The sequence below is a fragment of the Tamandua tetradactyla genome, chromosome 5 (genome assembly GCF_023851605.1).
Source record: "Tamandua tetradactyla isolate mTamTet1 chromosome 5, mTamTet1.pri, whole genome shotgun sequence".
NCBI lineage: Eukaryota > Metazoa > Chordata > Mammalia > Pilosa > Myrmecophagidae > Tamandua > Tamandua tetradactyla.
Genome location: NC_135331.1, coordinates 13,680,283 through 13,695,091, shown reverse-complemented (window position 1 = coordinate 13,695,091; position 14,809 = coordinate 13,680,283). Strand labels below are relative to the sequence as shown.

Genomic DNA, 14,809 nt, shown 5'->3' with positions numbered 1-14,809 from the left:
GGTGAAGAAGGGTCCGAGAGGCCTCGTTTAGTTCATTGCTGCCCCTGGCTAGTATCAAGCACCTGGTAGGGTGTCCGACACACGGTAGAAACTTTATGAATGGTAGCTGCAATGACTACCTCTCACTTTTCTTTGTTCTTTAATAGAAAAAAAAAAAGAAACTCACGCGAGCGGTGGAAGACGCTGTGTGGTTCTGAGCTGGTGGGAAGAGTGTATGAAGTGAGGAGGAGAAGTAGGAAGGGAGTTTGAGGACAGTGGGGAGACCGGGAGATGGTGGCTTCTTCCATCATATAAGCCTGCTTCATATGCAGTTTAACGTTTGAGAAAATGTTAACAGGCTGAGAAGGGTAAGGAGCATGTGGTGTCAGCGCTCGTTTGCAGCTAGGAATCACCCAACAGGGCACGCCTGCCTTCAGGCTGGTGGTGGAGGTGGCTGGGTCTGGGTCCTCCATGAAGCAGAGGCCGAGACAGGATGGACGGTGCAAGCATTTTATTAGGGGAAACACCTGTGTGAAGGAAAACGGGGAGGGACCTGGGAGAGGCTGTGGGGCACATGGTGGTCACGTTTGAGTAAAGGAAAGAGGGAATGGAGGTTGGGTGGAAGCTCTTAAGACTGCTGTGCAGCCTAGAGAAAGTGTGACGAGGTTCCTCCCTGGAGACGGCCTGCCCTCGTGTCCCCGCGAAGCTCCGTCACGGCCCACAAGCGACCTGTGAAAAACAAGGCCTTATGGCACACGACACAAGGATTTGTGAGCGCAGCAGCTCAGCCCTCGGCCAATGACGACGATTGCGACGATTACGTCCATTACGACAATTACGTCAATGACGGCAACGCACGTTCTCCCTGGCGTACCGCCCACCGGGTGACGACGCCAACCTGAGATGCGGGAGACAGCGGAGGCGGGCCGGACACGCCGCGGTGGCTGAGAGCATAGGCTTCAGCGAGGCGAGGGTGGGCATTTGCGGTCGGGCTCGACTCCCCGGGCCGGGCCTGCTCGAACGAGCACAAGGCCCTCCGTTTTTTACTATGAGGGTACTTATCGAGCCCATTTCGCGGGGATTCTGGACAGGCTGGAGACTGCTTGCCAGCCACTCAGCTGACCATCTGAGCAGAGCGTGCTTGCCTCTTTTGTGGGAGTTTTTATATTTCAGAAGTTCAGGAGATGCTGTTTTTTCCCGGCACCAACGACAGTGTGGCGGGGCAAATTGTTTCTGCCTTTAATCCAGCGATCGCCTTCAAGAGCGGCGCTGACATAATGCAAGACCTGTTAGGTCGGGGGAACAATGAACAGCACTGCAACTGGAGCTGCGGAGGCTGTGTTGCCCCTCCCAACGTGGCTTCTGGAACCGCCCCTTCCGGCCACCTGACTTCTGGAGAACCGCCCCTTCCGGACGTCACGTGACCCCCTTGCTTAAAAACTACCACGCCATCACCCAGGCCCTGACTCACCTCCCTCCATTTTGGGTTCGGTGAGTTTGGCCCGGGAGTGCAGAAATAAACCACCCCACCTCTTTAAATTTCCCGGTCTACTGTCCTTCTTTCTCACCCTTTCGGCTCCTAAACCTTTCAAGACCCACATGTAATTTTATATTTTCTAGTAGCCACAGGACAAAGGTAAAAACAAACAGTTGAATTTAATTTTTATTTAACTTGAAATAATGAAAACCATCATTTCAATATGCAGTCAGTAAAAACGATCAGTCATCAAGGATTTGACAATTTTTTTTTTTTTGGCACTAAGTCTTCGAAACTCAGTATTTCATATTTGGTACAAACATCTCAGTTTGGACCAGACACATCAAGTGCTCTATAGCCGTGCATGGCTAATGGCCACTGGATCAAACAGGGCAGTTTAAGAATTTTTTTCCTAGAGAAATGATCAGAAGTATCAACAAAGGTTTATGAGCCAAGGTGTTTGTCTCAGGCTTAAATGGTATAGCAAAATGGGAAGGATCCTAAATGGACCAACACTAAAATGTTCTTCTCAAACATCAGTTCCTCGAGAACAGGGATTTTTGTCTGCATTGTTTATTGTCGTGTTTCCAAGGTCTAGAACGATACATGGCACATAGTAGGTGCTCAATAAACATTTCTAGTTGAATCGATAAATGCACACACACTTATATAAATATACACAATACAGAACAGCTCTGTGCCTGCTGTTAATAAACATCCAATGAATGGTAACTGCTATTCTCATTTATTGTTATTTTTATTGGTAATAATGAATTGGATCATAACTCTATCTAGGACAGAAAAGAAAGTCGAGGCTGGGATTCCACTCAGTAGTCTAAATCTCTCCTGTTGCTCCAGGGACTATTGTCAGAGGTGAGGTTGGGGTTGGGTGTGTAGAATGCTATTCTATGATAGGAGAAAGATCATAGAAGAACAGAGAAAGGGGCGGCGCTCAGGAGACCCGGATTTTGGTCCCTGATCTGAAGGCAGCTCTGCTGTAACCTTGGGACAGTCCTTTGCCCATTCTGGACCAAGGGGCCCATGTGGAAAAAGGGGGTTGACCCAGATTCTGGAGGCTTTTCTCTTTGATGCACTGGAGTTCAGAGGATCGTGCACATCCCTGTGTCATCTGGATGGGTACAGGACACCTGGTCACCCACAAGAAAAATCATGACCATGTTAGGGAGCTGGTATTCCCACCTTGGTGCTGGGTCTCAGTGGGTGTTTCTAGTGGCTTCTTCTTTAAGGAAGGATTTATTCTCACCTGATGAGAATGCAGTCAGCAGACAGCTTTTAGCTCTCCAGCTCTTTGGGCATTGCCTCAGCTCCTAGAGACCTGCCTTGCACAAGGCCATACCCCTTCCTGGGTTGCCCACATTCAAAAAACTAATCCATGTAGAGGAATAAAGGCTTGGCCAACTCAGGTCACGGCATGGTAGCTCTGAAGGGCCACTCAAGCCCTGGGGCCAGCCATGGAGTTAGCTGAGGCTGTCCCTGGGCATGGATTTTGGCTCAGCTTCTCCTTATATCAGTCCTGCCTCCTTTCCCTCCTTTCTAAAGGCATTGGTTCCCAGGGTGCTCCCCAGTGAACAGCCTGTATGCTAAACTCATCACGGTCTGTGTCCTGGGGAACAGACCTACATAAGACATCATCAATCCCCAGGCATCAGAATTGTCCCTCCAACCCCTATCCTGGGAGTGGAAAGACCTAAGTTGGGTCATTCTGCCCCTACCTAGCTGTATGACACTGCCAAATTCATGCAGTTGCTCTGAGACCTGGATTCTGGCCCTTGAGCTGATGCCAGCTCACTGTAAACTTGAGGCAGTCCTTTGTCCTCTGTCAGATAAGTGAAGATGATAAATGGGGCAAATTTAGTGCAGTGGAATGAGCACTGGCTTTGGAGTCCATTGAGTATGGTCTTCAGTTCTACCACTCCCTCGTTGAGTGTCCTCAACCAAGTGACCCCACATCTCTGAACTTCAGTTTCCTTATGTGTAAGATGAGGATGAGAGAAAACATATCTTGCTGGGTGGTTGTGAGGATTTAATGAGATAATGTCTATTAAAGGACTTGGGACAGAACCTGAGTCTGTAGCAGTAAGTGATGGTGGTGGTTATTTATCATTATTCCTATTGGGATGAGCCAACTGGGGCTGTCAAGAATTACCCTAGATAGGGACAGCTGTGATTCAAGAATAAACTCTGGACAAGGGATATGAGAATTCCAGGAACCATATGTTTGAGACCAAAATGACCATAAAATATGGAGCAGAGCCCATAACTACATGAATACGGGAGAACTCTAATAAGAGGCACTTTCTTTGGAAGAACCATCTCCAGCTACATGCCCCAAGCTGTGTGGAGTGGGCGGGTGAGGGAATGGACAATAGGGAGGAGACAGAAAAGCTCACCGGCACATCCCAGGGGTGCACTGCAGATCCATCGTAATTCTTGACACATGGGTATGTCAGCCAGGCTCTAGCTTCTTGTGCCAACTGCTGCCAGCCTTCTCGGTGTCCACGGCCTACATTTCCTGTGGGGTCAGCTGGGTCCAGAATGACAGGACTGGAGAAGAAGGTTGGGAGAGGGACAGATGAGGAGCTGGCACTGTGTCTGGGGCATCAAGATGCTCCCAAGGCAGGTTGGGACTTAGGGTCTGGTTAGGGGCCCAGCAGATGCCTCTCCCTGGGATGGTGTCTCGAGTGTCCTGCCCCACAGTGGGAAGTGGGCATGAGGAGAAAGAGCCTAGCACATGGGACTAGCAGATGTAGATTCACATCCCACTTCTGCCCTTTTTATTTTCTTGCATGGGCAGGCACTGAGAATGGAACCCGGGTCTCCGGCATGGCAGGCGAGAACCCTGCCACTGAGCCACCATCACACCACCCCCTCCTCTGCCCTTTTTTAGAGATGTGCCCACGGGCATATCACTTGACCATTCTAAGCTTTAGTTTCCTTATCTGCTGAATGGGGAGAGTTGAACATGCCTACCTAGGAGTTGCAGAGTTAAGAGAGAGATGTGGGATGTGAAGTGCTCAGCACAGAAAATGAAACATAGTAAGTGGTCAGTAAATGTCATTAAAAAAATAATAATAATTACTATTATATTAGAATGCGCTAGTCTTTCAGTAAGCTTACAACACGTAGGAGCAGTTGCTGTTATTGCTGCAGTGCTCAGTTCTGTTCAAGTTCCAGCTACTGCTGGAATTTTCTACTAAGACTTGGGTAAGTTCCTTACCTCTCAGAACCTCGGTTTTTCTCATCTGTGAAAAGGTTACCATAGTGCCTGCCTCACAGGCTTGGAGCTTGTTGTTGAATTGAAATTAGGTGGCAGCAATGAAGTGCCTGGCACTGTGCTTGGCAACCCAGGGTGTTCAGTGAATGCAGGGCCCCCCCACCTTCTCCATTTCCAAGGCACCGCAGCTGTACGCAGGGACTCATGCATTCAGGGAGCTAAGCCATGTGGGTACCTGATGTTATAGAGCTGCTGGTACAGGTACTGTCTAATAATGTCGTTTTCACAGTCGTAATACTTGGTCCAGTAGATGCGAAGCCGACCATACTCCTGGACTAATTCCAGGACGGTGCGAAATCCCTCAGCTGTTCTGAATTCCGTTTGCTTGCATCCTTGTTCCCAAGCGTAGACTGTCAGGAGCTCCAGAGCATACTGAGGTGGCAGTGAATTCCCAAGCTTCTTTTTACACTGAGAAGGGGACAGACAATGAGGAAAATGGGTGTGTCCAGCTTTTGTGTAAAGCACAGGGCGTGGTGCCCAGTAAGGTGCCAGTTTAAGAGCTGGGATCAGCAAACTACAGCCTACAGGCCAAATCCAGTTCACTACTTGTTGTTGTAAACAAAGTTTTGTTGGAACAAAGCTAGGTCCATTCACATGCGTATACTTGGTTGCTGTCATGCTACAAGGACAGAGTTGAATAGCTGTGACTGACACCAGGGCCCACAAACCTAAATTATCACTATTAAGCCCTTTACAGAAAAAAATTGTGGACTCTTGTTTGAGACCTTGGACTCTGGATTCTGACTGATGTACGCCTGCATCCTGGCCTCACCATTGTTTGATTCTGAGCAGGCAACTTAGACTCCCTGACCTGCAGTTTTCTCATCTTCCAAGTGAGTTCTTATAGATACTACCCACCTAGTCAGCTAATAAGAAAATTAACAAAAAAAGATATGGTAATGTCCCCAGGAGCTTCACAGAAGCAAACCAAAATACTTTCTGGAAGAAGATATATAATGCAAAGCTTCAAATTATTTTATAAATATTTTCTCAAATACAATGATCAGCACATAGATAACCAGGCATGCAAGGAAACAAACCACCAAGAGTGATAGCTGGCAGAAAAAAGAGAAATAACAGTAATAAATCCAGAAATATTTAAATATTAGAATGATCAGGCATGGAATTTAAAATAATTAGGAATATTATGCTTAAAAAGAAGATAAAGAAAAAAGAACACAAACAAAAGAAAAGGAAAAAAATGAAAAACTTGAAAGTTAATGGTGAATTAGAAATGATAAAAAGTTAACAGCAGGTTTGCAAAGTAACTAAATAAAAATTCTAGAACAAAAATGACATAACGATGATAACAGCAAATTAGACAGAGCTAAATTAGACCAAATTAGACACAGTTCAAGAGAAAAATCAGCAAATTGGAATGTAAATCAGAAGAAACTATCCAGAATAAAACCTGGAGAGAAAAAATATGGAAAATACAAAAGAGAAGGAAGAGCTATGGAGGATAGAGTGAAAAGTCGAATACGCATTTCTTTGGAACTCCAGGAGATGAGAAAAGAAATAGGGAAAGTATTTTAGGAGAGTGGCTGAAAAATTTCCAAAACCGATGGAAGACCTCCATCTACAGATTCAACAAGCTCAAGGAAAGCGGGACAAATAAAAAGGAATCTTTTTCTAGACACATGAGAGTGAAGCTACTCAAAAACAAACACTAGGAGAAAAATCTCAAAAGCAGCCAAAAACATGACTCCCAGGGGTGTGGACCTTCCTGGCAACGTGGGACAGAAATCTAGAATGAGCTGAGAACTCAGAATCAAGGGATTGAGAAAACCTTCTCCACCAAAAGGGGGAAGAGTGAAATGAGACAAAGTGTCAATGGCTGACAGATTCCAAACAGAGTTGAGAGGTTATCCTGGAGGTTATTCTTACGCATTAAGTAGATATCACCTTGTTATTCAAGATGTAATGGAGAGACTGGAGGGAACTGCCTGAAAATGTAGAGCTGTGTTCCAGTAGCCATGTTTCTTGATGATGATTGTATAATGATACAGATTTCACGATGTGACTGTGTGATTGTGAAAACCTTGTGTCTGATGCTCCTTTTATCTACCTTGTCAACAGACGAGTAGAACATATGGAATAAAAATAAATAATAGGGGGAACAAATGTTAAAATAAATTTAGTTTGAAATGCTAGTGATCAATGAAAGCGAGGGGTAAGGGGTATGGTATGTATAATTTTTTTTTCTGTTTTCGTTTTATTTCTTTTTCTGTTGTCTTTTTATTTCTTTTTCTGAATGGATGCAAATGTTTTAAGAAAGGAATATGCAACTAAGTGATGATATTGTGAATTGCTGATTATATATGTAGAACAGAATGATCATATGTCAATGTTTTTGTTTGTTAATTTTTTAAATTAATAAATAAATTAAGAATATATATATTTAAAAAAAAAAGCAGCCAAAAGAAAAAGTAAGATTACCTACAAAGCAGCAACAATTAGAATGAGAACTACTGCTCAAGGGTGATGCTGGAAGGTGGGATAATAACTTGAATGTGCCTTCATCAACAATGAAAGTAAAAACCAAAGCATTTTCAGGCCAACAAATATGGAAAGAACTCACTACCAGCAGACCATTACCAAAGGAAATCCTAAAGGATGTATTTTGGGCAGAAGAAAAATGATCCCAGATAGGAGGCTGGTGATGCCAAGAAAAATTAATAATGAAGTAGTAAATACGTGGGTATGAAATAAATATCGGCTGTGTTATACAATGTGCTTTGAGGAATTTGAAAATATAGAGAGAAGTGAAACACACAAGAATACATATGCGTTGAGGTGGTGGTGGTAGTAAAAAGTAAAGTATTGTAACGTCCTTGAATTGTTTAAAAAGGATAACTAAATGGTCATGTTGCTCTATCTGGAGGCGGTGTTTTTTTTTTTTTATATTGGAGGTATTATCTCTAATTATTTTCATTCATTCATTCATTCACCCAGCAAATATATATTGATCACCTATTACATTAGGCAAACTCTTGAGTCAGAAGACCCAAACTTGTCTTAGTTCTGCTACTTGTTAGCTGAATGAGCCATCGGACCCTCAGTTTGTCGTACTGTAAAATGGCCTTGATAATAACACCTGCTCTTACCTAGCTCACAGAATCACTGCAAAGCTTAAGCAAGATACAGGGCATTTGGAAGTAAACCGAAAAGCACCCAGAAAATATTAAATGCATGAGGAGCCTGGCACAAGGTAAGCCCGTGGTACATGTAAGCTTTTATAATGTTTACTCTCATGGTGACTCACAGAAGCCACAGGGCAGGGGTGTGTGAAAAAGAGAGGAGTCAAGGAAGAACTAAGGCTTTTGTGTGGAGCCCCTGGAAGTCTGCAACTGCTGCCTCCTCAGATAGGGAAGCCCTGGGAGGAAGGTCCTAGTGGACCCCCAGCCCCTCTGCCCCTTCCCTCCTCCCTCTCTTCCTTTCTCCTCTGCCCTCCCCTCTTCCTTTCCTGCTCCTTCTTACTCTCCTCCATCTCTTCTTTCTCCTGTTTCCCTCCTCCCCCGTCTCCGCTCTCCTTATCTCTCTGTCCCCTTCCTCCTTCTCTCCACTTTCTTGCCTACGACTGTGTCTCTCCTTCCTTTCTTCCCACCTCTTTCTGCTCCTCTCCTTTCTTGTCCCTCTCAGTCTCTCCATCCTTGTTCCCCTCCATCCTCCCTTCTCCCTTCTTCTTCTCTCCCCCTCCTCCTCTGTGCTCCCAGCCTGGACAGAGCCCCGCGGCCTGGGCGGGGGTGGGGGGCATACCAGCTGGTACCAGTGCTTCACCAGGCGGATGAGGTTCTTCAGCTTGGGTGGACGCTGCTTCAGGAAGGCCCGCTGCAGCTCCGTGAAGCAGGTGGAGAACTCGCCCTCTTTTCCCAGTTTGGTGCACTCCTCGATGAGCTGGACGTAGATTTGGGGGTCGGGTCTGTATCCACCAGTCACATGTTCTGTTAGGAATGAACCCATAACTGTAAGATGTCAGCTGTTCTCTGGGATTCTTTCAGTCCCTCGGGGGAGGGCGGGGAGCAGCGGAAAGGGCTTCACTCAGACAGAGCCGGGAGGCCCGAGGTGCGTCCTGAATCCCTCCTTCTCCCATCTCCACAGCCCTGTCCAAGCCACCGTCGCCTCTCCCTGGACCTTGGCAGCACCCCCTTCACTGGTTTGCCCACAGCACATCCTCCACCCAGCCTCCGGGGTGAGGGGGTCTCATTACGCCACTTCCTGCTTCTCTTGCCATTTAGAAGGAAATCTGGGCTGCCAGGGTGGTCTGTGGGGCTGTGGGATTTAGTCCCTGTCATCTCTTCCCTGTTACCTCCTTCCTAGTTCTCCTTGCTTTCCCTCAACGTCAATCTCAAACATGCCAAGCTCATTGCTGCCCCAGGGCATTTGCACTTGCTGTTTCCTTCCCCTGGGCTGGCTCCTTTAGGACTGGCTCAACGTCACCTCCTCCGAGGAGTCCTCCCTTATCATGCTGTCTGCAAATGCCTTCCAACCTTCATCACTCTATTCTATCACCTTGTTTAATTCTTCTCACAGCACATACCACTCCACATTTATCTTGCTTGTCTATTTATTGACTGGCTCTAGGAGAGACGTTCCTTGCCTGGCTTGTCCATGGCTATAAAGTAGTGCCTAGCACACAGTAGGTGCTCAATAGCTGTTGAGCTGTAGTCACAGCCGGTGATTGGCTGCCTTGCTCTCTCTTCGGACTGCCTTTTGTCCTCAGGATAAAAATTCATCAAGTACAGTTTCCTCAGGGTCGGTTTCTGAGTGACTTCTTTCTCCCCTAAACTCTTCCAGACTTCCTACAGTTCTTAAAACGCACCCGCCTCTTTTATAGCCTCTCTGCCTTTGCCTGTGTGGCCGAAAGGCTCTTTCTTTCCTTCCCCTTCCCTGCCACCCCCACCGCGCTTCCCTTTTCCTTTCTATCTTTCTTTTCTTGTAACCTTTGTACCCCAATACCCAGCATGGCAAAGGGGACAGGTTCCCAAATTTACCTGTTCATTGGCATCCGTAAAGTCTCAGAATTATTATATATATATTTTTGTGGCTCCCCTAAGCCAAAAGAAATACCTAACAGTTGTGTTTATTAAGCAGTTGCAACTTAATAGGAGTAATTTGTGTGGTGTCCGACAGATGTCGCTGTGTTTCCCTCAAACTTTTAAAATCTGGCCTATTCCTCAGTGCCCTTGTGAACTCACTGTGGGGTTCTGGGGTGCTCTGGGGAGCCTTTTTGCATAGATGGGAAACTTGCATTTTTCAACAACACCTACTGTATGCCAGGCCCTGGTAACAGCTTCGCGTAGGTCATCACTTAGTACTTAAAATAATCGTATGACACAGGTCGTATGGTTTCATCAGTTTTCCTAATGTGGGAAGGGAGCCTCTGGGAAGTTATATTTCCTGGTCAAATGTCCCTGCATCTAGATATACATACATACATATATATTATATAAATACACACATACCAGCCCTCAAGATAAATTTGATGAGGCTCCTCTAGTTTGGGAAAAAATGAAATTCACATGCTGCCTTTACATAACAAGCCAATCTGTGCTGCTCCATCCTTCGAAAGGTAAAATTCTAGGAAAAATATCTCTGTCCCCAGATTGTGCCGATTTGCTGTCTGATGTCCCTCCCGGGGTTCATTGTGGTCTTGTCCACCCTTGCTGCTGGAGAGATTCTGAAATGTCACCCCCCCACCCCACTTCAAAGGGATGCCCTGTTTTTTCGCATGGGTAGGCACCGGGAATCGAACCCCGGTCTCTGGCATGGCAGGTGAGAACTCTGCCTGCTGAGCCACTGTGGCCCACCCTAGGGATGCCTTGTTTTGACAAAACTCTCAAACCCTGAGATTTCTGCTCAGAAGTGTGCAAAGGCCCGGGGGCTGGGACCCACTGGGCTGGGGTGCTCACTCAGGGCGTCGAAGGCAGGAAGCACGTCAAACTGCACCCCCTCGCTGGAACCGGGGGACGTCAGCGTGAAGCTGAGCACACGGGGGTTCAGCCACGAACTCTGGACCTCAAACTGCACATCGAACCTTCTCTCTCTTTTACAGGCTTCCAACTGTTTCTTAATTTCCCCGATGAAGTATTTCCGCTGGTCAAACTGCTCCTGAAAACTTGTGAAATTGGTGAGGAAGACGACGAGGTCTGCATCCGATCGGCCTCTGAGGGCCGTGCCTTTGCCTGAGGAGCCACCCTAGGTGACAGGAATAATAAGGAACAATTACTGTGAAGAGCCTCCCTAAATAAAATGATGAGAGCATTCACTAACATGATGGAGCACTTCCTATAGGTAGGCATTTATTCTGAGGCTTTACAAAGATTAGCTTAGAACCCTCTCAGTGCCTCTAAGATTTAGGTCCTATTATTGGTTCCCATCTTAAATGGGGGGACGTTCAGGGAGATTGTGTAGCCAGCCCAATCACACAGCTAGTCAGTGGGCAGAGATGGGATTCAAACCCTGGCTACCTTGTCCCATGTTCCGTGTTCTAACTCCCTGCCCTTTACTACCCTACATTATAATCTATGTCAGACTGGGCCCATAGCAAGTGCTTCACACACTTATTTTACTTAATCTGCACAGTCCTATGGGGCATCGAGAATTACCATCCCTGCCTTATAAATGAAGAAATTGTGGCACAGAAAGATTAAATGACTCGCCCCAGGTTTCACACCCAGTGGCTGCTATTTGGTCTTAAGATTTACACTCTTAACTAGCTCATGATGCTGCAAAAAAGTGTCAAGTCCCCAGCCTGACCACTAACTAGCACATGGTTTACTAGTGCAAGACCTCAGTTTCCCTATTTCTGAAATGGATGTGGCTTAGAACAAATGTTCCTCAACTTCACCCAGGGCATCTGTTAAAAATATAGCTGCAGGACGTCACCCCAGAATCTAATTTTACGAGCTGTTGTTGGATCTTCAGGGTGGAGAAATCAGAAACCACCAGCCTAGAAGATGACAACCCTCCCGTCTACCTTCCCCCCCACCCCCACCGTGTCCCATGTGTTTGCTGTCTCTTGCCCCTCCAAGAGACAGTTCCGGCTGGACTCACCTTCACAACCTTGGACACCCGCACAGGGTGGGCAGCACCTTGGAAACACCTCTCCTTCAGGAAACTGCAGATGATGTGGACAGCTTCTCTGACCTGCATGCGGAAATAGGTGTCCGGCAGGAGACTGTCTGCAATGAACTTGTCCAGGGAGTTGGCTGGGATATCCTTGAAGTTCTCCATGCTGGAACAGGGCTGGGAGAGACACAGGAGGCAGAGCTGGCTCTGGATACTGTTTCCCTTTAAATCTCTGCTGGTTGAGCCTGGGCTGCTGATGGGTTCGGTTTCGTTTCCTGAAAGAGGAGTGGCTTCGGCTCTGTGCTTAGCATTTCTGCTCAGGCGCTCAGAAGGAATCTCCTCGGCATCGCCTCTCCCTACTTTCACTGCCCTACAACACCAGGCGCTCTTTGGCTCACATTCTAAAAATGTTGATCCTTAACTGCTGTGAATAGCTCCTCTAAGAGAAATCTTAACTGGAAATGGTTTCGTTTTCCTTCTTTGTCTTTTCTGTTGTTTACACAATTGCTTTATAGGTGCCTGGAATTTTTACAGCAACACATGCACATTGCAAAAAAGGAAAAGTCAAAAGAATTAGGAGGTCTAAAGATCATCCATAATCCTAAAACCCTAAGACCACCAGTATAAAAATTTTGGTGTAGAGCTTTTCAGATGTTTTTCTGTGTACACACACTCATGGTTCTTTTTTCTTTTTTAATGGCATCAAACTCTACTTTTTATACCTAGATATATTTCCATGAGAATAGATTCATGAGCCATTTCTCTCAAACAGGGGACAGATAAGCAGAACTAAATATTAGCTATCTTTTTTTTTTTTTTTTTTTACATGGGTAGGCACCGGAAATTGAACCCGGGTCCTCTGGCATCACAGGCAAGCATTCCTGCCTGCTGAGCCACTGTGGCCCACCCTTAGCTATCTTTCTTAACCAACTTCCTCATAATCAACTACGGCACTCCCCACTCTGTCAGCATAACGGCTTGACCTATGCCTAAGGCAAGATGTAGCCCTGAAGTAGGCGGGTCTTGGACTACGCAAAACTCGATCCTTTTCTTGCCAGTTGGGTTATGTGCTTATCAATATCAGTCATGTTTCTTCCCAAATCATTTTCCTCCTAGCAATTGTGCTTGTTATTAAATGCATGCTTTTGATTATCTATATAGGCATATATATAGATAAACACATCAAACCTGAGTGCAAATGAAAACAGTCCTTAAAAAACGGACATTGAGGTTTTTTTTGAAAGATGCAAGAAAGGTAAGTTGCTTAAGAACAAGTACAATTAAAAAAAAAATGAGGCAACTGGCATAGATGGAGGAAATAATTGCGAGAATCCAGGATTATGTCCTCATGCCTTCGCAGGTAGCTTTACGTTCTTGTTCTCTTTAACGAAACAGAACGTACAAACTATAGGCAGGCGTTCTGCGTGCTCTATGCAAGAAAGATTATGCAAGAAAGATAACGCAACACTCCACGCAGGGGGTCTTCCCTCGGAGAAAAGGACTTGTTCTCCATTGAATGATTGGGAAATGAAGGCCCATGTATGCATCTCCGGGGTGGGCCCTGGGAAGCGAGTTGAAGCATCGTGATACTTTGGTGTGTTACTCATCTAGTTGAAGGTAAATCTCAGACACAAGAGGGAAAGGTGACTTGCTCAAGGTAGCAGGGCAAGTGTGGGCCCGACCCAAGCGACACATCCGTCTTAGGCCGTCTGGATGGCTCCTTGTGGTTTTCAGGGTGCTCCCGCTGTATCGGGCCAACGTCCCAGCCAAGCTGATCGGGCTGAGGGACCAGAAGGGTGGGTCCCAAACCACTGTTTAATCCCCTTGTGCCCAGCCGCAGTTGGGCCTGCTCTGTTTTCACCCGTTCCCTAAATTTCCCTTTTCGCTGGTCTCACCTTTGTCAGCCCTAAGGGAAGAGCAAACGTTGCTAACTCGCCCTTGCCTCCAATTCCTGCTCAGAACGAACGCCTCCAGCTGTTGGTTGAGTGCCTATGAACGCCAGCTGGGAATTCTGCACCCATCTGAGCGGAAGCCTTGAAGACCTGTTTTCTGTCCCACCTGAGCCTCTCCTGCTTTCAGCTTCACTGACCCGTTTGCGTCATCAACACCTGAGAGCTATGGGAGGGCGTCCAAGCTCTGGGGCTGGCAGGTGAGATGGAATTTACCAAGTCCCTTCTACGTGGCAGAGACTCTCCATGGATTAACTCATCGACATCTTTCAGCAGCTGCCTGAAATAATTATTTTTGTCCCCATTTTCCAGATGAGGAAACTGAGACTCAGACAGACTAGAGGACTCGTCCCAGATTGCACAGCTAGTGTGGGACAGACTCAGGATGTGATTGCTGCACTGATTTGACTACAAAACTCTTGTAGGCATGTGCTCTCTTCCGAGCCATGTTGCCGCTTGCAAAATGCTTTATTGCAACGGGGGTGGTGGTGGGGATGGGGGGAGCACAGCCAGAGGGCTACCACCTCTTACCTGTGCTTTCCTCATGCACGTACAACTCAGCCTCTCAGGCACGTGCCCGCCCCTGGGGAAGGAGGCCATTCGTGCAGGGGGGTGGGAATTAGGTCTCTTTTCAAATGCCACTCGTGACTGCCCGGTGGTGGCCGTCTGGAATGTTTGATGAGAAGGATTCAGAGGCCGTTTGTGGGCTCTGTGGGCTAGATGCTGTTTGATTCTTTTTTTTTTTAACATGGGCAGGCACTGGGAATTGAACTCGGGTCCTCTGGCATGGCAGGCAAGCACTCCTGCCTGCTGAGCCACCGTGGCTCAGCTGTTTGATTCTTGATGTCTGCCCTGAGCGCAGGGAGAGAAAGTGGCCACGGGTGTGTCCTGCCAGTGGTGTGACGCCTGGGTTGCCCTAATTGGCTCCGCTGTCCACCTGGTGGCAGCCGACTGAATTGCAGGCAAAACTGATGAATGTTAAGGGCCGGTGGTTTCCAAAATCATGATGTGGGTGGGAAGCCCATCAGAAAGTAATTT

The 14,809-nt window shown here is 46.8% G+C and overlaps 1 protein-coding gene across 3 annotated transcripts; it reads right to left on the bottom strand.

The window, feature by feature from the left end:
* Positions 1-475: 475 nt before the first annotated feature.
* LOC143683648 (2'-5'-oligoadenylate synthase 1-like) lies at positions 476-12,186 on the bottom strand. Of its 3 annotated transcripts, none has more exons than XM_077159902.1 (6): positions 11,808-12,182; positions 10,664-10,949; positions 8,511-8,695; positions 4,927-5,159; positions 3,868-4,021; positions 476-708 (listed from the first exon to the last, which is right to left on the bottom strand). In XM_077159902.1, the coding sequence occupies exons 1-6, from the start codon at positions 11,985-11,987 to the stop codon at positions 691-693; spliced, it is 1,056 nt and encodes a 351-aa protein (XP_077016017.1). In that variant the 5' UTR covers positions 11,988-12,182; the 3' UTR covers positions 476-690. The 3 variants fall into 3 exon arrangements, with proteins under 3 accessions (XP_077016017.1, XP_077016018.1, XP_077016015.1); XM_077159903.1 differs by lacking the exon at positions 476-708 and adding an exon at positions 1,548-2,585 and having other exon boundaries at positions 11,808-12,186; XM_077159900.1 differs by lacking the exon at positions 476-708 and adding an exon at positions 2,434-2,604 and having other exon boundaries at positions 11,808-12,183.
* Positions 12,187-14,809: the final 2,623 nt, after the last annotated feature.